Here is a 22545-nt window from a genome sequence, read left to right on the forward strand (position 1 = left end):
TGATTAAAGGTAACACCATCAGTGATAAGTCATGTTGCCAGCATATACTTTTGATATGGTGTGATGGGAATGGCACTTTACTTCTGTAGTCTTCTTCCCAAGAACACATTACTCTTGTCTAATCATGGCAAAGGTATCAGAGAAATTCCAACTGAAGGATATTCTACAAAGTACTTGACTAGAGGATGCTAAGGAGAATGTTGACTAATGTAATTTAGCATCCCAGATCAGATACTGGAACACAAAAAGGATGTTACAGAAAAACGAGTGAACCCCAAATAAAGTGTGGAGTTTAGTTAATAGCAATGGACCAATGCTGGCTCATTACTTGTGACAAACGTACCATAGAATGTAAGATGTTAACAACAAAGGAAACTGAGTGAGAGGTATACAGGAACTCTTCATACTATCTTTGCAACTTTTTTGTAAACCTACAACTATTCTAAAATTTTTAAATCATTAAAAAAAACCCAAAAAAACTGAGGCCTGCCAATAACCATGTAAGGGCGCTTGGAAGCAGATCTTCCATCAGTTGAGCCTTGAGTAACTGCAGGCCCAGCTGACACTTTTTTTTTTTAAATTTATTTAATTAATTTATTATCTTTGGCCACGTTGGGTCTTCGTTGCTGTGCATGGGCTTTCTCTAGTTGCGGCGAGCGGGGGCTACTCTTCGTTGCAGTGCGTGGGCTTCTCATTGCGGTGGCTTGTCTTGTTACAGAGCACGGGCTCTAGGCGCACAGGCTTCAGTAGTTGTGGCACACAGGCTCAGTAGTTGTGGCTCACGAGCTCTAGAGCACAGGCTCAGTAGTTGTGGCTCAAGGGTTTTGTTGCTCCACGGCATGTGGGATCTTCCCGGACCAGGGCTCAAACCCGTGTCCCCTGCATTGGCAGGCGGATTCTTAACCACTGTGCCACCAGGGAAGCCCCCAGTTGACACTTCTGATTGCAGCTTTATAAGAGACCCTGAGCCAGAGGCACCCATCTAAGCTGCCCTCAGGTTTCAGACCCACAGAAACAATGAAATAATAAAAGTCTGTTGTTTTAAGCTGCTAAGTTTTAGGGTAATTTGTTAACAGCAATACTAAGTAATACAGTATGATTTCTTTTTTTCCCAGTTTTACTGACATATAATTGGCATACATTACTGTGTAAGTTTAAGGTATATAGCATAATAGTTTGACTTACATATATTCTGAGATGATTACTGCAGTAAGTTTAGTTAGCATCCATCACCTCTTATAAATACAATAAAAAGAGAAAGCAAAAAAAGAAAAATGTTTCCTTGTAATGAGAACTCTTAGGATTTACTCTCTTAACAACTTTCATACATCATATAGTAGTGTTAATTATAGCCATCATGCTGTATACTATAGTCATCATGCTGTATACTATAGTCATCATGCTGTATATTACAACCCTAGTACTTACCTTGTAAAGTATAATTTTTTTATATATAATATTCAGAAGCAGCCACTGCAAAACATAGGGACAAGATGCAGTCAATCTGTTTGAATTATATTTCTCATTATTCCTCATTGTAAGTTAATAAGTTCTCATTCCAGTTTTAACAACAGATGCTAGACCAAATTTACCTAGCCTGAGCCTATCTCCCTAAACTATCAGAATGTAAAAGCAAAATATACATTGATGAATGCCAGCTATATATCCTAGCACATATTAATTTCCTACTAGACACATCCACTTGGATTGTGTATGGCACCTCAAAATCCGTATACTCAATAGTCCTGTATTCTCTGTCAGTTACTATCCCCACCAACAAACCCTAAACCAAAAGTAACTCATCCTTGACTTTTTACTCATCCATCCACAGCTTCTCTAATCAATCACTAAATCCTGCTGATAATGGCTCCTAAATATCTCAAAGACATCCTCTTATATCTATCCCAGTACCACTGTTCTAGTTTAAGAGCTCATCATCTCTGCTGGGCCTTCTTTGCTAGACTGTGGTGAAAATTAGTTACTTAAAGTGCCTCCACCCCCGATATAACCATAGTTATTTGTACACTAAGAGGCACAGGTACATATATGAAGAAACATATTTTTATCTACCACTCAGAAGCTTAAAATCATGTGTGGGGGGAGAGGGGAATGGTCTGTTACTCTTAACGGTACAGTGTTTTCTAAGTTATCAATGTGCTTATAAAATATTAAAAGCAGTACAATAGTTTGATTTAAATTCCTTAAGTAGTTATCTTTTGTAGCTGCTTTCCCTGTTCTTCACAGCAATCCACTGGGACAGAAATAATGTTCAACACTTTTAATTATTTTCAAAAATTAGAGAAAGTGTGCTAGGTGCTTTTTTCCTTCTAAGTTGCAATTTGTTTACTTAGTGTATAATTATTCCAATTGGATGAGACCTTTTGGCTTCCCTAATCCCAGAATGAACACTAGGGTGACTTGAAGATACAAAAAAGTATCAAGAATGTAAACTGTAATTAAGTCTTGTCTTGAGAAATAATTTTGAATTATGATGGAGAAGACTACTGCTTTCTAAAGAGAGTAGATATATATGATATAAATCAAAGAACAAGCATTTCACAAAACCTTAGTAAGACAGATTTAGTGTTCAAAAGGCATTAACCACCTTAATTAGACACACTCCTAGAAACTTATTTGTGGGTTTGTTACGTTTTTAGCTTATTTGATTTTCCTGTAGACAAAAATATTGTAATCCAGTTTTTATGTTATTTCAGAATGCCAGTGGGGGTATGTGAACAACTATCTTAGCCAATTTTTAGTTAATATGCCTTCTCTCCCCCAAAAGAGTACAGTCTCTTTCAATTTCTCTTTCTTTTTTTTTCAGGCTCTGCATGGAATTTTCCTGTTCCCTTCATCCTGGTGGTATAATCAGGATCACGTGTTAGCTGTCTTGTTTTCCTCTGGGCCGTGTGGGTACTTCTATTTCCTTCTACTTTTTCATCTCTTCTCTCATTTTGGCCTCTAACAAGACACTCTGCAGGGTCCCTCTGATCTCTGTACTAATAGGAAAGCACTGAAATGACGAAAAGGAAGACAAAGAGGAAAAAAAAAAAAGCAGCTGGGAGTCCTTAGTTTTAACCATCTCTATGGAAACATTTCCACAGAGACCAATCTGGAAACAATTCAGTATGGACCACTGGAGCAATGGTGAGCCAATCTCACCAAGCCTTACAGGACTCAACTTGCAAGTGAGAATAGTTGATAGACATTTTTTTTTTGAGAAAAGTAATAAAATAGGAAGCCAAATAAAAATTAAGTTTACCCCTATATAACGTACTTTTTTTTAAACTCAAAACTTCCTACTTGCTGTAATAATAAAAAAGCCAAAGGAATGCATGTGCTAATTTCAAGTCCTTCCCAAGCATTCACATTGGCAAACAGCAGAATGCCCAATACAAAGAAATGTGGCCAAAAAAACGAAAAAACAAAGAAAGCATTGCAGTTTGGTGGTGAAAAGTCTTAAGAATGATTTTAGGATTATGGCCCGTAACAATAAAAGTATGTGGAGAGAATGCCAAACTCATTCAGGCAGTAAACAGATTGTTTGAATTCACGCAAGGGGTAAAAGGGATTACAGAATTCCATCTACCAAATCAGGTTGAAAGGCAGAAAGGATAAAGTAGTGATGTAATTTGAATCCAGGGAAGAACTCCACCTGAAGCGGGAGCTTGGAGTCTTACTAATATAGCAATTATTAGAGTAAAAAAAAAAAAAAAAAAAAGAAAGCTCCCCCGACCCCCTCACAGTGTCAGACACCAAGATATCAAGTTTCAGTCCTGTTCAAAAGTCTCCAGCCAATAAACCGTTAACTGCAGGTCTCCAGAGATGCTAACTGCAGTGTTAGTTAGAAATAACTCCAATGTGGGGACTTCCCTGGCAGTCAAGTGGTTAAGACTTCGCCTTCCAATACAGGGGGTGCGGGTTCGATCCCTGGTCAGGCAGCTAAGATCCCACGTGACTTGGGGCCAAAAATCCAAAACATAAAACAGAAACAATATTGTAACAAATTCAATACTTTAAAAATGGTCCACATCAAAAAAAAATCTTAAAAAATAGAACTCCAATTTGCCTAAAATGATGTTTGTTCCCTTAAAGGTTATTTACATCTCCAGGTAGGTACATAGTGCTTTAAGACCCTAAGCCCCTGGAGTAAAAACCACTTGGGTTTAAATCCTAGCTTCTGCCACTAGGTGTGTGACCTTGGGCAACTTTTTACATTTCTCTAGAACTCAGGCATACCATCTGTAAAATGGGGATAATAATTATTTTTCAGGGTTATAAAGAGTCAGTGAATTGAGCACAGCACCTAGCTCAAGCAAGCTCTCAATAATTGTGAGCTATCGTTATTACACTATCCAGTTTCGTTTTTCTATCTCTTGTAAATGATGACATTGTCCCTTCCCCCTTTCTCTAAGGGTTATTTTGAGGGAGTGGTCTCAAGAAAGACAGTAGGGCATTATGACCCAGACAATTCTTACTGTCGCACACTTGTCTTACGCAGGTTTGAGGATGAATTAAAGCCACGAAATGGAAGTTTCCATTATATGACGGTAACTGACCTCCTGTCTCCACCCTACACACTGTAAACCTCATGAAGGAAAAATTATTCAAGCTTCTCCACTGCTAATACCCCTTGCGCCCCCTCATCCCACTCTCGACGGGCTTCCTAGTGCCTGTAGTACCAAGTACAAAGTCTTTGGATACTGAAGGTGTACAACTTAGGTTCGTCCACATTTGCAACCTTCGGGAACATCCGTGTACTCGAACTCATTTCCTCCTCTCCCTCGCATTTGACATACGTTCCTTCGTTTGCACTTTAACTTGCATTGATCTCGGTACCAGGACTGCCCTCCACTCTTCTTACAGAAATTAGGCTTGCTTGTTTTTGGGGTTTTGTTTTTGTTTTTCCCTAAAAGCTGTCACTAGGAACCTCGGTGGTATGCGAGCCAGCACAACCAAAAATTATTTATTAGGCGTCACTGGTTCGCTCAATTTTCAAGAATGCAAAGCACTATTCAGAAAACAACCAGAAATCGGGTGCCGCAAGCGGCTGATGGGTCACTGAGATTACAAAATGGGAGACATTAAAAGCAAGAGAGAATGAGAAAGCGAGAAGAGGAAGTGAGGAGTGATCTGCAGGAAAACTTCAATCATGAACATCCCCCCCCCCGCCCCCAACGAGGCTCACGTTGGGGCGGCTGGGCCGGCAGTGCCAAAGCCAGGGGAAGGAGCCCCAGCCCGAGAACCCAAATCAGGGCCTGGTGGACACTCTTGTATCTTCCCAGCTGAGAAGCCCTACTATTTTTACCGCATAATGCAAACATGGTGGACAAGAAAAGCCCTCCCCGCGTTTGGCGGCCAAACCACGTGGCTCCGTTTCCACGCAGGTGACGCTGAGGTAAGGGCGGGGCCTTTACCGAACTTGCTCTTGGTGCGGCAGAGCAGCAGAGAACTTTTCCACACCCGGACGCCACGGTTCCTGCAACACAGGACCACTATTGCCTCTTCACATCCTACCCGAGAGAGCAGAAAGGTGACCTCTGAGGATCTGATAGTTTTATGGGAAGCAAAAAGGTGGAGTTCGCGGCCTCTTTCTTTAACTGGACTAGCTCCGAGCTCCTCTCCACCTCTCTCCCCAACAACCGGGCTTTTCACCAACGCGCAAGCGCACTTCCTGCCGTCCGCGCCAAGGCTGGGCCGACTCTCTTGTCTCGCGTGAGTGGGGCCGGCCGGTCTTCCTTGCTCTCGCTCCACCCCCTCCTCCTCGCTCGCTCTCTCCCATCCCCCCAAGCCAGTCGGTCTGCTGCGCAGCTCCCTTAGCGGTTGCCGCCGCCGGAGACGGTTGGAAGAACCGTTGTGGGAGCGCTGCACGAGGCGGGCGACTTCTCCCTGCTCACGACCGGACCTCGCGAGCACCGGAGTCGGGGTTACTGTCGCCCGACAGGGTATCTGAAGTAAAAGGGGGTAGGTTGGGCTGGTGGTTTCGAGAGCGGAGTCGGGAGAAGGACGAAAGAGCGACCGGGAGGGGGTGGGGCTGCGGGGGGGAAGTGTGGAGGTCGCCGCTCGGGGGCGGCCAGGCTGCGCCTCCCAGGCGATCTCCCACTTCAAGGAGGGCGGCCTGCCGGGGGGAGGATTTACTCAGGTGGAATTCAGTGAACGAAACCGAGCCCCGAAGTGGGGGTCATCCAGCACTTCCTCTCCTTTCCCTGCTGGTTTGGCCTCCGCCATCTTGGGTACGGCGGCGCGGCCACCTCAGCTTCCCGCCCTTCTCCTCTCTTTCTGTTTTTTGCCCCTCAGCTTCCGAAAACTGATTTAGAAGTCCGGGGGATGGTTAAAGGTCCGTGGAAGGGATGAGGGTGGGGAAGGAAGCGAGCAGGGAAAGGCCGGGCACTTGGGTGGCGGGAGGATCTGGGCCGTCGGGCGCGCTCCCGATGGAAATGGCGCCAGATGGGCCTGGCCTCCCACCGCGGCCTCCCTTCCTCCGCAGTCTCGGCTGGGCTACCTGGGCCGGCGGGACTGCGAGTGACTTCTGACGCAGATTCCCAAGATGAGAGAGGCTGGAGCTGGGGGAGGAAAGCCAATGGCGACGAAGGCGCTCAACTCCCAAATCCAGGACAAAGGAGCCAGACGGCCTCCTTTGTAATTCCGCCGCCCGGTGGCGAAGGTTTTTAAGCCAGGCTTGGCTGCCGGGCGGGGAGGGGGGGAAGGGGCGTACTCTCCCTAGCTCTTTGGTCTCTAGGGCAGCTAGATAAACGAAAAGTCTCCGGGGCGGAATAAAGGACGCTTAGCCGGCCCTTATAGTCCAGATTTGGAACTTCGAAAAGAGTACGTACTCATTTTCCAAAGGGTTTTTTTTTTCCACGCTTCTCTTAAACGTCGAAAGACTTTGTGGGTAATTGTTTTGTAAGCAGAAAAGCGGGTGACTTACCAGATAGGAATGTGAAATGGACTTATTTCAAATAGGTCGTCTGGATCCAGTGAACTGTGGAACTAGGCTTTTGGAACCTGTGGGCGGGGGTGGGATGGTTTAGCAATGGTTTTGTGTAGTTTGGCAAATATTGATTGGGTTAGAACTTAAGTAGGAGTTTTATTTTGGGGAAACGGTTGTTAAAACACAACCAGTGATGGCAAAACTGTGTGTATAGCAATTGAATTATTAAATCTCCAAGGGTTGGATTTTGTGCAGAGATTGTTTGGGCATTAAGGCCGTAGAAGTAAGATTCTTCAAAATACAGTTAGGGTTTATTTTCTTTTGGTAGCTAAGCATGTTTTCTATTTGGTGTAGGACTGTAGTAACGTTTTGACCAAGAAAATAAGCCTGCTCAACAGAAAGACAAACTGCAAGTTCAGTCATGTGATGCTGTGATGATTTTCGGTCCTTGGAACAGTCGGAGAACTGGTTCTGTAATTTTCGCTGAAGACCGTACAAAAGGGACAGGCAGCCTATTTTTCCAGCTTTAAAAACAAAAAACTCTTCCTGTTGGTGAAGATGTTTTATGATTCTTGTGGACTTTGAAAAGACAGCCCAGAGTTTCCTATACTAGTTTCCTAGTATGTGATGTAACAGTTTCCCTGATTGGATTACTCTAGAAATCTTTTTTTTCTGCCCTCTTTTTCATCTGCATCATAATCTGGAAATGCATCTAATTGCCTTTATATTTTTAATAACTGTGTTCTTCTGGTGTTCTTGGCTGAGCTGCAGTGGCTGGTAACATTGTTCTAGAGAAGAACTTGATCATTTTAGAGACCTCACCACCTTTAGGTACTAGAGGTGTCTCTAATTTTGTTTTTATTTAAAATTAATGATGGGACTTCCCTAGCGGTCCAGTGGTTAAGACGCCGCGCTCCCAATGCAGGGGGCACGGGTTCCATCTCTGGTCGGGAAACTTAAGATCCCACATGCCTCACGGTGCGGCCAAAAAAATAAAAAATTCAATTAAGGAGCAAGCACAGTGAAAGGGAAATGATGTAAAATTACCTGTTACGAATTTCATCACCACTTATTGACCAAATTTTGAAGTTCCTTCTCATTTTTTAGCAGCAGTGGACTACCATTTAGAAAGTTATTAATGCATCAAACCCTTACTGTATGTATTATACTTCGGAAAATAGTATATGCCTCTGCGTTATAAAGGAATTTTATCTCTTTTGGCCTCTGTTGCTAGATGCTTTTTCTTAACAGCTTTGGGATACAGTTCCCATATCATAGACTTCACCCATTTAAAATCACACAACATGTGGTCTTTTGTGACTGGCTTTGTTCACTTAGCATAATGTTTAGGAAATTATATTTAAAATCTCATATAGAACTGACTAAAGTTATTTTAGTATTTCAACTGCTGGTATTTTAATTGGTGCTAACACTAGGAATTCTTTAAAAAGCATTCTGATTAGCCATGACACTGTTGGAAAGAAAGGTTGAGGTGGATTATCCTGAATAATTAGGGAATGCCATTTAGGTAGTTGCCGAGACAGCTTTATTAAGGTATTAGAGCAGATTGTCTTTTTTTATGTGTTTAGAGTTCGTCTTGGTTTTGTTTTATAAATAGAATTCTAGGTTCAAATTTTGAGTTTTGAAGAGATAATAGAGTATGGCTTTCTTTATTGTGTACTCTTCATACACACGGGGTGGAGAGTCACCCTATAAAATAGTTTGTTTTCCGAATCTGCTTAATTTATCCTGATTTAAAATTGTGTTAACAGCTTGGTATTTTTTTTCTAGGCTATGTTTGTTGTTTTTATATAGGTCTCATTGATACAGGCTGATCCAAAAATCAGAACTAGTTTGCTTGCCTAGTATTTCTTGGAAAGTGCTAATACGATTTATAGTAAAGATAAGTCAGTTTCTGTCTTTTTTTTTTGGTATTTGTTCCTGAAACAGTACCTTTACATTGAAAAAAAGTAATGTTCTAAATGAAATAAAGCCACCACATCTACGGTCTTTTCACAACAGATTAGATTGGCTTTGCAAAGTTCTTAAGTTTTTCATGAGGAAGTTAACATTTGAGGTTAGAGCCTCCCCATTTTTTCCTATTCTGTTCTTAAATTCCCCTTTGTAGAAAACAGTTTTTGCCTGTTTTTGTTAAGAAAATGATAAAGATCTTCAAAATGTCTCAACTTTTTTCTCAAAGCCTACTTTCAGGGTGACTCTAGAACTATTTTTTTAATTGTCTAGCTAATCACATATCCTAGTAAACATTTCCAAAGACCCCTTTTTTTCCTCTCTCTCTCTGCTTTAGACAGTTCCTAAGGACACTTGAAAACTTAAGCCTTTGTTGACTTTGAAAAAGACTTGTAACAGTCCTTATTTCCTTTCAAGATTGAGGATGGTTTCCTCTCCTTTAAGGTTGTTATTTTGTTTGTGGGTTATTTCATTAGTTTTATAGGGCCCCTTAAAATCCAATAACAATGGCCACCATTGAATGATTGCCATGTTGCAGACCAAGCACGGATTCCTTAACAGTCCAGTGAGGTATAAGTAACCACTGCTGCACTTTACAGTTAAAAATGCAGAGGTTAAGTAGTTTGCTTAAATTAAGTAGCAAGTGAGTGGCAGACTAGGGATTCAAACCCAGGGTTTCCTTTCTCTTAAAAGTTCTTCCCACTTATTTGTGTGCATAAGAATTAGTTGTAACGTCAGATAAAAATTTGTATTCCTATTTTGAACATCTGTGTCTAGAGTGGCACTTAGGATGGGGTTTTAAAAAAACAGCGAACCAAGTACCAAATGTGATTCATGTGATTCGTATGCCAGAGGTATTTGCTTAATAACCACATTTGGATAATTTCTACGTTAGCTTATTTTAAATGCGTGGATTCTAGGGAAAAAATTTTACTCTTTTGAGATGCTACCCTTAACAGTTGCACTGATAATTAGATTGTGTGAAATTAAATATTAGTGAATACTGTTTATATGAAATATCCTCAAGCTTAAAGGAATCAAGTGAACAAACTGTTTTGTTTACAGGGGAGGAGGTGGTGAGGGAAAGGTTTGAAATATTCAGGTGAGTAGGATTCCTACAGCTGCATAGTGAAATTTATAAGATCTGGTAAGTTTCTGCAGCTGAAGGACTTCTGCATTAACCTCTTTAAAATGTTTGGGAATTTTAAAAGAAAGGGTGATTGTCTCTTGGGAAGGGAATTTGGTGGATGGGTTATTTTGCGGGGGGGGGGGGAAGGAGGGTGTCTCGTACCGTTTTTAATACTTTTTGAATGTGATTGCATTACTTTTTTAAAAGTTCTGTTTAAAGTAGTGAGTAAACTGGTTTTTAATATTACTATCTTCAATAATTTCCAAACAGGTGGCTTCAAAAAACTGTTTGAAAGCTATTCACTTTTGAGTGCCCTTTTATCTCAATTTTTAAACTCAGCCTGATTAACTCAGTAATTGTAAAACTTGCTTTTGGGGAGTGTTTAAATCAGGTTTAAACACAGATAGGAATTTTTCCCCCTTCGAAAACAATTTGGTGTGTCCAGAATTATAGTGCATCTATTAAGTTGAGACTTTTAATACCATTTTTCCAGCATCAAAGGAGAATACTCATTGTAGTTGTGACTTAGGCTCTTACTGTGAATGAATGATGGTACTATGTACAACTTTTGGGTGATTAAGTTTTAAAGAATTTGCATAACTATTCAAGTGAATAATAAAACCTGGAAAGTTTGAGATGTGAGGAAGAGGCTAGAGTTGACACTAAGATGACAGGGTGAAGAAATAGAGTTTGAAGACTGATGGTGGAATTATGTAAGTTTTCTTAAAATTGGTTAATATATTTGATCCTTAGAAATTCAGTATTTTGGGGGAGGGGGTCAGGTTTCACTGCCTTTTCCGTCTTTTGCCTACCCCCAATAGAAAGGTGTTGTACCGTTGTATTGTGACGCTGTCACTGAAGTCACTGAACCATAGTTAACATTTCCTGTTGTGCACCACTGAGAGGTGTTTCTTCAGTACCTCTGGCAAGAGTGTATTTTGATTGACTGCTTTATGTGCTTGTTTATTTTTTATAGCATTTAAATCAAACGGTATTGAGATGGATTGGGTTATGAAACATAATGGTCCAAATGACGCTAGTGATGGGACAGTACGACTTCGTGGACTGCCATTTGGTTGCAGCAAAGAGGAAATAGTTCAGTTCTTTCAAGGTACCTCTAGTATTAGTCAAAGTTTAGTTGTATTTTAATTTTATATTTCTGTTACTCAGTTTCTAATTTGTAAAACCCATTTGTTTGGGGGACTTTTTGATTTGAGTATATCTGGGTTAATGTGTTCAGTTATGAAATGTGCTCCAGTTAATATTCAATACAGAATGTGTAAAAATATATAAAACCTAACTAATACGCAATAAACTTAATTGAGAGTAATTATATGTGATGAAATGAATCATGAATTAGCATATGGAGCATAGTTAAGTTTGATTTTTTTTTTCCATGTAATATTAGGTGGGCTTTTAGAGTGTGTGTGTAATTTTAAAAGACATTGGTCGCAGAAAAATTTTTATGTAATCCAATAATATTTGAAAAAAATCTTCCTTTTATATTATGGGGTGATGGGAAAACTAAGCTTTTTTGTTTTGTTTTGTTTAGACTTGTTTTAAATATTTGATTCAGATGGGAATGTTTCAGCCTTTAACACTGTTCCCCTTGATGGGGTTATTTGTCCTTGGGTTAAAGGGTTGGAAATCGTGCCAAATGGGATAACATTGACGATGGACTACCAGGGGAGAAGCACAGGGGAGGCCTTCGTGCAGTTTGCTTCAAAGGAGATAGCAGAAAATGCTCTGGGGAAACACAAGGAAAGAATAGGGCACAGGTGGGGATGGAGAGTTTGGGATGGTGTTAAATTTTTATTTTTGGGGGTTGTGGGTCACTATTGCTTAAATGGGGGGGTAACAGTAACATTTTTCTGGGGTAGTTTAAAAGAATTGATAATTATCTAAATTTAACTTGGAAACTACAGATTTGGGTGGGGAATTAATGCTATAATAGTTTGCTTAAATTAAAATTAGATTGTTTCCATTTTTTTGTAGGATGTTGTTGATAAATGCTTTTGTATAATCACCTGTTTTCTCTAAACACCTATTACATACTAAAGGAAACAAGCTTAAAATTATATTTTGTGAATTGTTTTCAAATGATTTGTATGTAAAACTTAAATATTAATTATTTAAGTTTGTAGGTGTAAAAAATGTTAACTTTTGGTGTATTTAGGCAATTTAAATTGGGTTATATCTAGATGTAGAAAAACTTACTGCATTTTGCCCAATATTTTATTTACTCTAGTACGTTTATGCTGAAACCTGTACCTTAAACCATTTTCAAATAGGTATATTGAGATCTTCAGAAGTAGCAGGAGTGAAATCAAAGGATTTTATGATCCACCAAGAAGATTGCTGGGCCAGCGACCGGGACCATATGATAGACCAATAGGAGGAAGAGGGGGTTATTATGGAGCTGGTCGTGGAAGTATGTATGACAGAATGCGACGAGGAGGTGATGGATATGATGGTGGTATGTGTATCTAATGAACAAAGGTTCTGTTGTCATTTTCTTAATGTTCCTGACACTTTGTCAAGAAATACAGAAATGGCAGTAATTCAGTACCTACTAGGTTTTAAAACCTGTTCATGAAAAGATGGATTCCCATGGCCAGCTATGGGACTTGATTGATGCACATATTGGCACCTGGTTTACTTACACAAAAATTTTTAAAAGATTGTTACGTTTTGAAATTTTCTGTTTGGCATCAGGGTGAAAATTAATTTTGATGTCTAAATGTATCCTTTTCATATTTTTAATTTCCACCAAGTGTTAACTGCTTTTTTCATACGCACTAAGTTGGAAGTTGCAAACTTTGGGGGAGGGCAGAGTTGCCAGACTGCTTGCCACAAAACATGCTTTTGTAAACTGGATTATAAAATTTGTCTCTTCAAAGCTTATTCATGTATTTCTCCTTAAATTACACAGGTTATGGAGGTTTTGATGACTATGGTGGCTATAATAATTATGGCTATGGAAATGATGGCTTTGATGACAGAATGAGAGATGGAAGAGGTAAAATAAATATTAAAGACATAGTCATTTTTAGGTGAATTTCAGTATTTGCTTTACATGCACTTAGTGGTAATATAGGTGACTTGTATACAAAAGTCAACTCAGGCATATTTCAGTGCATTCCTGCATAGGGCTTTATACAGATGTATACTTACAGGAAAATTCTCCATTTGATATTTAGAACAACTATAAGTATTAAGATTTCTTGGGATTGTCAAAAAAAAGGGTGTAAATAGGAAAAGGTGTGTATAGGGAAGAAATAATCTTTGGAAATTTTATTCTCTAGGTATGGGAGGACATGGCTATGGTGGAGCTGGTGATGCAAGCTCAGGTTTTCATGGTGGTCATTTTGTACATATGAGGGGATTACCTTTCCGTGCAACTGAAAATGACATTGCTAATGTGAGTAATTTTAGTAATTTATTAGTGACTTTGTGCATAATCATAGTCTCTAAATTTTGAAAATTCTTTAATGTACTCATCTTTGTCTTTTTAGTTTTAATGTCAAAAAACCCTTTAATATGAAAATACATATGTCCTTATCTTCACTAGTTGATGAATATGTGTCCGTTGTGTGCCAGCCTACATAGGACTCAAGCAAGTTAAAAGCTACATTTATAAAGTCCAGTTAATAATTTCGTGAAAGACTGACGAGCAGAGAGGTGATGACTGGAAGATTATTTCCTTGTTGTGTCAAGTTTTGAAAGTGTTGTAAATATGTGACAAGTCAGTAAGTTTTAGTGGTGTGGTTTGGCTTTCTAGGCTTATGTGGTGATCAGAAATTGAACTGAAAATAATGGTAGTAGATGCTATTACTGATTTGAAACTGGTTTGTTTCACATTGGTTAGAGAATCAGCAAATTTCAGTCCGTGGGGCCAAGTCAGTCACTGAGTAGTTGTGATAGAGACCCAGTGGCCTACAAAGCTGAGGGTATTTATTTATCAACTAGCACTTAAAGAAAAATTTTGCTGTTGATCTAACTGGGAACCAATTGGACCAAGTTCCAGGTGCCTTTTGGGGTCACTTAAATCTGGTTAACTTGTGATTAGAACTAAATGATATATTTTGGGAGCTCTGCATATACAGTGGGTAGGTTTATCAAACTCCATTGTTCTGAGTCATTTAACACCCAATTTCTCTGCATATGTCAGTCCCGGGTGACTTTTTTCAAACAATTTTGAAATACCTTTCTTGGGAGTGGGCCAGGGGAGCTTACTCTTCTCCCTCTCAGTATAGTAAGGAAAATATGGCTTTTTCATTTGTTTAAGGTAAACTGTTCTCTAGCTTAGAAATGTTTTTTAAATTTAATATATCCCCTGGCTTACTTTAAAAGAGATCTCTTCTTTGCATTTGTTTTAATATACTTAAAACCAAAGTGTGTGGTAATTGGCTTTCAGTAATCTAAATAGAAAAGTAAAATAAGTGTTTTCTTTAGTTTTTCTCACCACTAAATCCAATCCGAGTGCATATTGATATTGGAGCTGATGGCAGAGCAACAGGAGAAGCAGATGTAGAGTTTGTGACACATGAAGATGCAGTAGCTGCCATGTCTAAAGATAAGAATAACATGCGTAAGTGGTATAACTTTCTCATTTGTAATTCCTCAAATGTAAGAGGTTCTGGGATCTGTAGGTAACTCTTAGTAGTCTGGGGCCTGAAACCTTGTGGCCTCTAATAAGTTCAGACTTCAGTGGCTTTCTAGGGGGCTTTCTATTGAAGTTTACTCAGACTCTTAATACTTGACAGATTATTAGAATTTAAGTTATTAAAGAGAAGAAAAATTCGTATGTTTTTTGTACTTGCCTGAGTTTCTATGCCGTTTGCAAATTCTGTTTCTTAACGTATTTGTTGATAACTTGGGTAAGTTATTCCTGCATGTCATCAAATCTGTTTTTAAGCCATTAAATTTAAACTCCCCTAGTGATTCCCAAATCTGGCCACACATCAGTCACTTGATACCTAATAAGTTGTTCCAGACCCTACCCTCAGGCTACCCTCAATATTCTAATTCAATACTATGAATGGGCCTGGAATATATTTTTAAGACGTATACCAGCAGGTTCTAAAATAATGTCAGCCCTTTTATAGATAAGGAAACTGAGGCGTCAAACACTTGTTACTTGTTCTAGCTTGAACAGTTTGAACAAAACATAGATTTTAGTCATATCTGGCCTTCACTTTGTCACTCCACTAGGAATTTGCAAGCATACTTTTTCAAGTTAATATTAGCCAGTCAACTTTTTCACACTTCTGCTGATAAATTTGATCCATCATTCCTTTCTCCCATATTACTTTTTTTCCCCTAAAGAACATCGATACATTGAACTCTTCTTGAATTCAACTCCTGGAGGCGGCTCTGGAATGGGAGGTTCTGGAATGGGAGCCTATGGCAGAGATGCAATGGGTATGTAAAGTTTTTAAAATAAGCTGACTTAGACACTTAGCAATCAGTCTCAAACTTTTCTTCTTTTTTTTTTTTCTTAAAGATAATCAGGGAGGCTATGGATCTGTTGGAAGAATGGGAATGGGGAACAATTACAGTGGAGGATATGGTACTCCTGATGGCCTGGGTGGTTATGGTAAGTGTCTGGTTACTCTTGATTCAGTTTGTGTTAGTCCCCTTATGTGGTGCAGAGTTAAAGTTCATTTTATTTACTTATTTGGTTGCACTGGGCTTTATTAGTTGCAACAGGCGGGCTCCTTAGTTGTGGTTCACCGGCTCCTTAATTGCAGCATGCATGTGGGATCTAGTTCCCTGACCAGGGATTGAACCTGGGCCCCCTCTATTGGGAGCGTGGAGTTTTACTATGCCACCAGTGAAGTCCCTTTTTGTTTTGTTTTGTTTTGTTTTGTTTTTTAATTGGAGTATAGTTGATTTACAATGTTGTATATATTTTTAATATCTTATGCATTTATATCTTCTAAACGGTTCTTAATGTCTTTTTTTTCCTAAGGCCGTGGTGGTGGAGGCAGTGGTGGTTACTATGGGCAAGGTGGCATGAGTGGAGGTGGATGGCGTGGGATGTACTGAAGCATAACCACCGATACAGAAGTCCTGACAACAGCATCTGGTCTACTAGACTTTCTTACAGATTTAATTTCTTTTGTATTTTAAGAACTTTATAATGACTGAAGGAATGTGTTTTCAAACTATTATTTGGTAAAGCAACAGATTGTGATGGGAAAATCTGTTTTCTGTAGGTTTTATTTGTTGCATACTTTGACTTAAAAAAATAAATTTTTATATTCAAACCACTGATGTTGATACTTTTTATATACTAGCTACTCCTGAGGATGTGCTGCTTTCATAAGATTTGGGTTGATGTATTTTACTATAGCTCTACAAGAAGTAGTTTAGTGTAATCTTAGAGGACAGTGGTTCACCTCTGCATAAACTACAAGTCTTAATAAGCAGACATCTAGAATAGAGCTTGGAAAATAATTAGTGTAACTCTAATTTCTCCTTGACAATACTGTAAATATAAAACCTTAAAGATGAGTTTAGATGGCTTCAGGAGTATAAATTCAGCTAATTAATTCTATATTATTCTTTTTCAAAAGTCATTTATCAGGCATAGCTCTGAAATGTTAATGATCTAAGAGGTATCTGGATATATGAATATTCATAATTGTGTTACCTGCAGATGGGAGTGTTGAAAGTTTAAATTCTAGCCCTAGATTTTAGAATAAATCCCCTCAGCACTTGACTGACGTACCAAAAAAATGTTTCCCAAAAGTGATAGTTTAAGTTCTCAAAATGTATTAGACTAAGTTAAGGTTCTCAGTGACATGAGAATTCAGTGCAAGTACAAAGATATTTACCATGGAGTATAATTAATTCTCACAGATGTATTTTCAGTTTCCAGCCCAATAGTTAAAGCATATGGTTTTTTAATAACTGTATAGATGACTACTTTAAAAAAAATGTAAGACACAAGTCCATGTCTTGAGAGTCTTGCGATTGGATTTTGCATCTGATATGTTTGGAGTTTTAGAGCCATTGTGTTAAAAAATTATATGTAGCAAGGAAAAGGTGCTTTTTTACTTTTTAATCCCTTTGATCAATATGGCTTTTTTCCAAATTGGCTAATGGATCAAAATGAAACCTGTCAATGTGAATTCAGTTACTGAACTTGTTACTTGTTTTTGCTAGAAATGTTATTAATGTAATAAATATCATTGTGGGAGATAAGAGTAATGGCGTCTGTCCTAGAATGCTTTGTGTCAGTTACTGATTATAAATCAAATTGGTAGAAGGTACTATGTCTAATTGAAGATTAGACAGAGTGACTAAGAAATGATTTCTGCTTGTTAGAAAAGGCAGCTTGATAACATATAAGTGGAGCCTATCAACTGGAGCAATGATTCATCTTACTGCCTCTACTCCCTTAATTACCTATTTAAGTACTAGGCTCATACCACTTTTTAAAAAAAGATGACGTGCTTTTATTTCCCCAGGATTACCCTATTAAAACGTACGCCTTCTAAAGTGGGCTAATTTTTCAAATCTTTTATTTGTTATATAAAATTCACATTTTAAAACTGTGTATAGAAGAATTACAATCACAATTCCTTGGCACCATGATAGCATTACTGTGGTAGTACTCCTAGATGAGGGAATGGTATGTGAAGTTCACAAAGTACAAATTGACAGCTGTGTAACAAAAAATCCAAAATTAGTAGAATGGTTTTTAGATAAAAGTCAAAACAAAATGGAGCAACTTGTATTACTGTTGTAAAAGCCTGCCTACAAAAAGCCCAAATCAATGGCGATGACATGAGTTTTGAGTGGCAAAGAATTTAAAGGGGGACTAAAAATCATGGTTTATTTGTTGAATGAAACCAGCCTTGGAATTTAAGAAAATCACATTTTAAATTTAAGCACAGTTATAAAAAACAGTATTTGAAATTTTCATTTTTGCTTATTCTTATTTTCAGCAATCATAAAAATGTTAATCCAATCCCATCAGTACAAAATAGTTCCAAGAATATAATTCATGTCTCAAATATTCCTATCAGAGCATTAAGGACCACCTATAAATCGGTGTGTCGGTTATAACTGAACACCGAAAACTGGATTAGGGAGAAGATAAATCCGAAAGTAAAATAATGGTTTCATACTTTGGCAATTTAGAAAATTAAATAATTTTAAACTTCAATGGAAGAATGTACTCTGAGGAAACAATCCTATAGAATAAGCAACCCTATCCTACCAGAGAGGGAGGTAGCCATGATTCATTAATGCTTTTAGGAGTAACGTAGATACCTATGACATGTTTAAAAGGTTCTCAGACTTAAAGTGCATGATTTAAATTAGGGTTAAAAGTGGAACCCCAAGTGGTGAGGCTGTTCAGATGGTTAATTATACAAGGGTAACTGGATTAAATTCTTGGTATGGCAGGGATTAGTGTTTATTGACGTTCATGCTTGAAATAGTTCAAGTATGAATTTAATGGCAGGGCTGAAACTACATCTTTACTCTAGGCCCTGGCTTGGAGGTGCTCAGTAAATGGTAAATATTTTATTCTGTATATATACTGTAGTAGTAGACTGCTACAGTGTAATGCTTCCTAAAAGTTACTGGAATGGAAACGTAATACAGAATTTTTTTACTCAAGACTGTCATATCAAAAGCAAAGTTTTATTGCATTTTAGATTTCTTCTTAAATGCTTAGGGGAGGATCAAATCAGCCTGTAATCCCTGCTACATTTTTTTCTGGGGAAGGGTTTATGTATGTTTTGACTTTCAAAGGGGGCTGTGAGTCCTCCCTAAGAAATGCATATGGAATTTTAACTTACTTTCAAAACAAAAAGTTGTCAGGCAAAATAATACCTCTGTAACGCACTGTTATCTGAAAGTTATCAGCAAATGTCACATTGACTTTTTTAGAGAAGGAAGGCCTTTTCTAATGCAAAATGGGCAGAGGAAGGCGGAGCAAATAAATATTGTTGAAATCTTACCAAGGTAATGAAAAATGTGTTGAAATATAAATACTTCTAAAATGTGTATCTCCAATCTTTCAGAACTGTGAAGCTTTAAAGTGCATTAAGAAAATTACAGGCACCATCAAATATCAGTTTGACAATCTGGAGAATAAAACAATCTGAAGCCCTATTTTTAAGGTCTTTACAAAATAAGGCAAATGTGTTAGCTATGCTATCTGACCTCTCAATGGCATTAAGAAAAGAGTTACATGATTACTACATCAGGAATTAGGATAAAGTTACTGTAAAGCATGCCCTATCAAATTCTTTCTGAGTTACAGTGGGGAAGGAAATGTCAAATTATACAGTTTATAATTCCCGTGAGTTGAATATGTGGAAAGTAAAACTGGTACCAATGCTGTCTGAAAGCTGCTTAAGAAGGACTGTCTGAATACGCTGTATACACGTTCATACATAACATTCATCGTAGGTACTTTTCATAAGAATTTAGTTCTGGAGTATTATGGCAAGTTAGATGAGCATCTCTGAATCAGTAATGCGTGACAGGAATCACAAACCCGTACTGGCTTTGGTGAAGAAGGCAAAGGCAGTTCGTTGTCAGAGCAAGCATTACAGAAAATTTCCCCACAGTTTCTACAGTGGTGCTATTAAATGGAAAAATCAGAGAAAAAAATTTTGAGTAAAATTAGAAGCCATATTTGCAACATAACTTTTGGACTCACTTCCTATCTCCCTTACCTTTCTCTTAGAGAGTGAGAATTCCTTTTCACAAAGTTTACAATGTGTTGCTTCTTTGTCTTTCAACCAAACCAGTCCCTAGTAGGAAAAATACAAATATTAATGCTCAAGTTGGTAACTAAAAGTTACATGTGAAAATATTTTCAACCAAGAGCATTTTATAGGAATAGATATGTAGATAAACCAAAAATGAGTCCTTTTCTTTGACAGATATACTGAAATAGTTGTAGATTTAACAAGTGTGGAATTTGCTTCAAAATAATCTGGGTGAGGAAGAACGGATGTGGGTTGAATATAAATAAAGCAAGGTTGGCCATATATTGATAAATAGTGAAACTGGGTCATGGTTCATTTTATTCTTTACAACAGAATATTTGAACATTTCCATGACAAATGTTTTTAACAAAAATCTATTATGGATAGTAATTCTCTTTAAGGAAAGAACCCTAGTATACCTACATCGTTGGAAACGCCTCACAGATTCACTGTGTGGTTTCCTTTACTCATAGAACTACCTGTTAGATCTGTGGGAAAGAACTACAAGACAGAGTTGCCAAGTAAACTATGAAAAATGTTAACAGTCAAACTTTTTATCTTAGGTATTGGCATATCCTAATGATCTGTACTGTTCTAGGGTGTGATGGCTTAGGAGTGAATATGATTTGAACCTAATACATTTTTAGAGGGTGTCAAATTCAGAATCAGGCAGAGCCATCTCCTGACCCTAAACATGGTCCTAAAGTAAATCGCTTGAGGAAATTGGATCCCAGAGATTACAGGTGGGGAATTTTGAAGTGTGTCCATATTTCACTGGAGATCAAAGAAGCCTAACTAAAAGAATTGTGGGCTGACTCACATGATAACTTCTTTTTGAGAGGGCTATTTTATCTTGAAGATTATGAGTTTGGAGGAACTAAGGTGATTGGCAGTGAAAAGAATCAGAACATGTGAAATTCCTTAAAATTTATTGACTTAAGTAACTTTGTGTTACACATAATTAAAAAAAAGAACGCTTTACACTTAAAAAAAGGAAAGAACCCTAAAGAATATCCAGTCCAAAAACACTTAAGGATAAATTTTCATTATGTGAAATGCATGAGTCTGGCATTATGTATATATATACCTTATATACAGCAAATCCACAAAATTTGAAGAGATTTTGGAAATCAGATGACTGAGTTCGTTATTTTAGGTAAGACTTCACCTTAAATTCAGTTCTACACTGCTATTAATTTCCCTCACCTCTGTAACTCACAAATTTAATAGTTACTATGTAAACTTTAGTGGCAAATATAAGTAGTGTTGAACAGGTGGAAGTTAACTTGATACCTAAAATTTCTAACTTGACCCATTCTTTCTTTGTTGTTGTTGTTGATTTAAACTGAAGACAATTATTGAATTTGGAGGGAAATTTTTGACCCATTCTTAACTAACCAAGCTCTTGGCTAGAAAAAGCATTTTTCTCCCTATGAAAGCAACTTTGTTAGGTGGTGCCCATTTTATTTCGAGAAGACCTAAGTGAAAGAGGAGTCCTCTGCTTCTGATTAATCTCATCACATCTCCCTTTCAGAAACAGCCCAGGCTAAGCTACATTGCCACTGCTTCCAAAGAACCAAGTATATCTGATTACCACTTGGGAGATGGAACAAGTGCCACTTAACAACAGTGTACCTCTAAGGCATAAGACCTTTACCAGCTAATGAGAGAAAAATCTTCCAAGCAGAAGAGCCAACAGACATTATTTCTCAAAAGCCTGAGTTGTCTTGAAAGCCTTTTCTACCTGACAGAATTCTTTGAAGAAAGTGAGACGAGGACTAAGTATTCACAGATCAAGGTCACAAGGTTAATATCAGCTGTTTTTATTTCACAGTCTTAATAACCAGCAGCTGTTATCTGATATAGCAGAGGTAAGACAAATGGTGTTGGGTTACTGCACTTCAGGCAGTCTAAGGCTCCTTAGAACACAGGATTGTAAGAAGTGAAGGTTTAAAAAAAAAAAAAGAAAGAAAGAAAAGAAAAGGGAAAACCTGAACAGCTCATATCAGACACAACAGCAGAGTCATATGACTTGAATCGTGGAATTTTTTTTTAAAGCAAGATGGGGCCGTAAAGATAATTCAGTCCAACTTGAAGATCACCATAAAAAGGAAAGTGATTTGCCAAATGTCCCAAAGCCACCTAGTGGAAGCAACTTTGCTTCCTGCCCAGCTATATTTGTAAGGGATGGAGAGCCTGATGTGAAGCAGATTTCCAAGCAGTATCATTTGGTTCAGAAGTAACCTTCTGACATCAGGGTTGAGCTTCCAACTTTATTTCCAGACTTATTTTAATTTTAATTTGACTGAACTTACCCTGCCCCTCTCCCAAAGAGAAAAGCTGTACACTGTAGGTTAAGCCTAGTGTATTAGCTGGACGGGACCTCAGAGATCAGCACCTTCAAGCTTTCATTTTACAGATAAGAAAACTTGAGACCCAGAGAGCTGAAGTAGCTTCATCAACGAAACAAAGCTGTTTACAAGCAGAGCCAAAACTAGAAGGGGGCAAGCTATTGCTCGGCAAACAAATGGCTATTTTTCTCTGCCCAGTTCCAGAATGTCAACCACCCAGCTTAAATCCTCCGAACAGGATATTAGAGGATCCTTCTCTAGAGAACGTCAACTGCCCCAGAGAGGAGTCTTGTAGGTACTAACATTGAGAAAGGATACCATCAGTTCAGTAGTTAACAGATTTCTCTATGCTTGAGGCCTACCAGTCTATTACAACCCACCCCCATCCACCTAACCAACACACACAGGGCTTCCAAGATTTTT

At 38.2% G+C, this 22545-nt stretch overlaps 3 protein-coding genes across 25 annotated transcripts in view; 1 reads left to right on the forward strand and 2 right to left on the reverse strand.

Moving 5' to 3' along the window:
* The window catches only part of PBLD (phenazine biosynthesis like protein domain containing), a 55245-nt gene extending 44244 nt beyond the window's left edge, over positions 1-11001 (reverse strand). For 4 of the 10 annotated variants that reach the window (XR_014249323.1, XR_014249324.1, XM_082408649.1 and 1 more), the window contains exons 1-2: positions 5418-5538; positions 1429-1473 (exon numbers count right to left, since the gene is read on the reverse strand). The gene's annotated coding sequence lies outside the window, so the exon portion shown is untranslated. Of the gene's footprint in view, positions 1-1428; positions 1474-5188; positions 5354-5417; positions 5641-6502 lie in introns of those variants that run through there. The other 6 variants (XM_082408651.1, XM_082408652.1, XM_082408653.1 and 3 more) reach the window with 6 other exon arrangements.
* Positions 5425-16306, forward strand: HNRNPH3 (heterogeneous nuclear ribonucleoprotein H3). 5 transcript variants are annotated; one of them, XM_082408647.1, is made up of 10 exons: positions 5425-5533; positions 11008-11142; positions 11671-11809; positions 12323-12507; positions 12964-13050; positions 13337-13452; positions 14487-14622; positions 15360-15455; positions 15538-15630; positions 16006-16306. In XM_082408647.1, exons 2-10 carry the CDS (start codon positions 11031-11033, stop codon positions 16080-16082), a joined length of 1041 nt encoding a protein of 346 aa, XP_082264773.1. In that variant the 5' UTR covers positions 5425-5533; positions 11008-11030; the 3' UTR covers positions 16083-16306. The 5 variants fall into 5 exon arrangements, with proteins under 5 accessions (XP_082264773.1, XP_082264769.1, XP_082264771.1 ...); XM_082408643.1 differs by lacking the exon at positions 5425-5533 and adding an exon at positions 5577-5715; XM_082408645.1 differs by lacking the exon at positions 5425-5533 and adding an exon at positions 5759-5964.
* Positions 16307-17546: 1240 nt separating this feature from the next.
* RUFY2 (RUN and FYVE domain containing 2) overlaps positions 17547-22545 on the reverse strand; it is a 50209-nt gene continuing 45210 nt past the window's right edge. For 7 of the 10 annotated variants that reach the window (XM_082408641.1, XM_082408640.1, XM_082408639.1 and 4 more), the window contains 2 exons: positions 19736-19813; positions 17547-19641 (listed from right to left, as the gene is read on the reverse strand). In XM_082408641.1, the coding sequence (XP_082264767.1) occupies positions 19498-19641; positions 19736-19813 (222 nt within the window). In that variant the 3' untranslated portion in view covers positions 17547-19497. Of the gene's footprint in view, positions 19642-19735; positions 19814-22545 lie in introns of those variants that run through there. The other 3 variants (XM_082408638.1, XR_014249320.1, XR_014249321.1) reach the window with 3 other exon arrangements.

This window comes from Balaenoptera borealis, assembly GCF_965194805.1.
Source record: "Balaenoptera borealis genome assembly, chromosome: 10".
In the NCBI taxonomy this organism is placed as follows: domain Eukaryota; kingdom Metazoa; phylum Chordata; class Mammalia; order Artiodactyla; family Balaenopteridae; genus Balaenoptera; species Balaenoptera borealis.

Excerpts from the sequence above, each read along its gene's own strand:
- HNRNPH3 (XM_082408647.1), top strand. The coding sequence starts at position 11,031 with ATGGATTGGGTTATGAAACATAATGGTCCAAATGACGCTAGTGATGGG. Across the intron at positions 12,508-12,963 it reads AGGTGATGGATATGATGGTG|GTTATGGAGGTTTTGATGAC; the intron begins GTATGTGTATCT and ends TAAATTACACAG. Across the intron at positions 14,623-15,359 it reads TAAAGATAAGAATAACATGC|AACATCGATACATTGAACTC; the intron begins GTAAGTGGTATA and ends TTTCCCCTAAAG.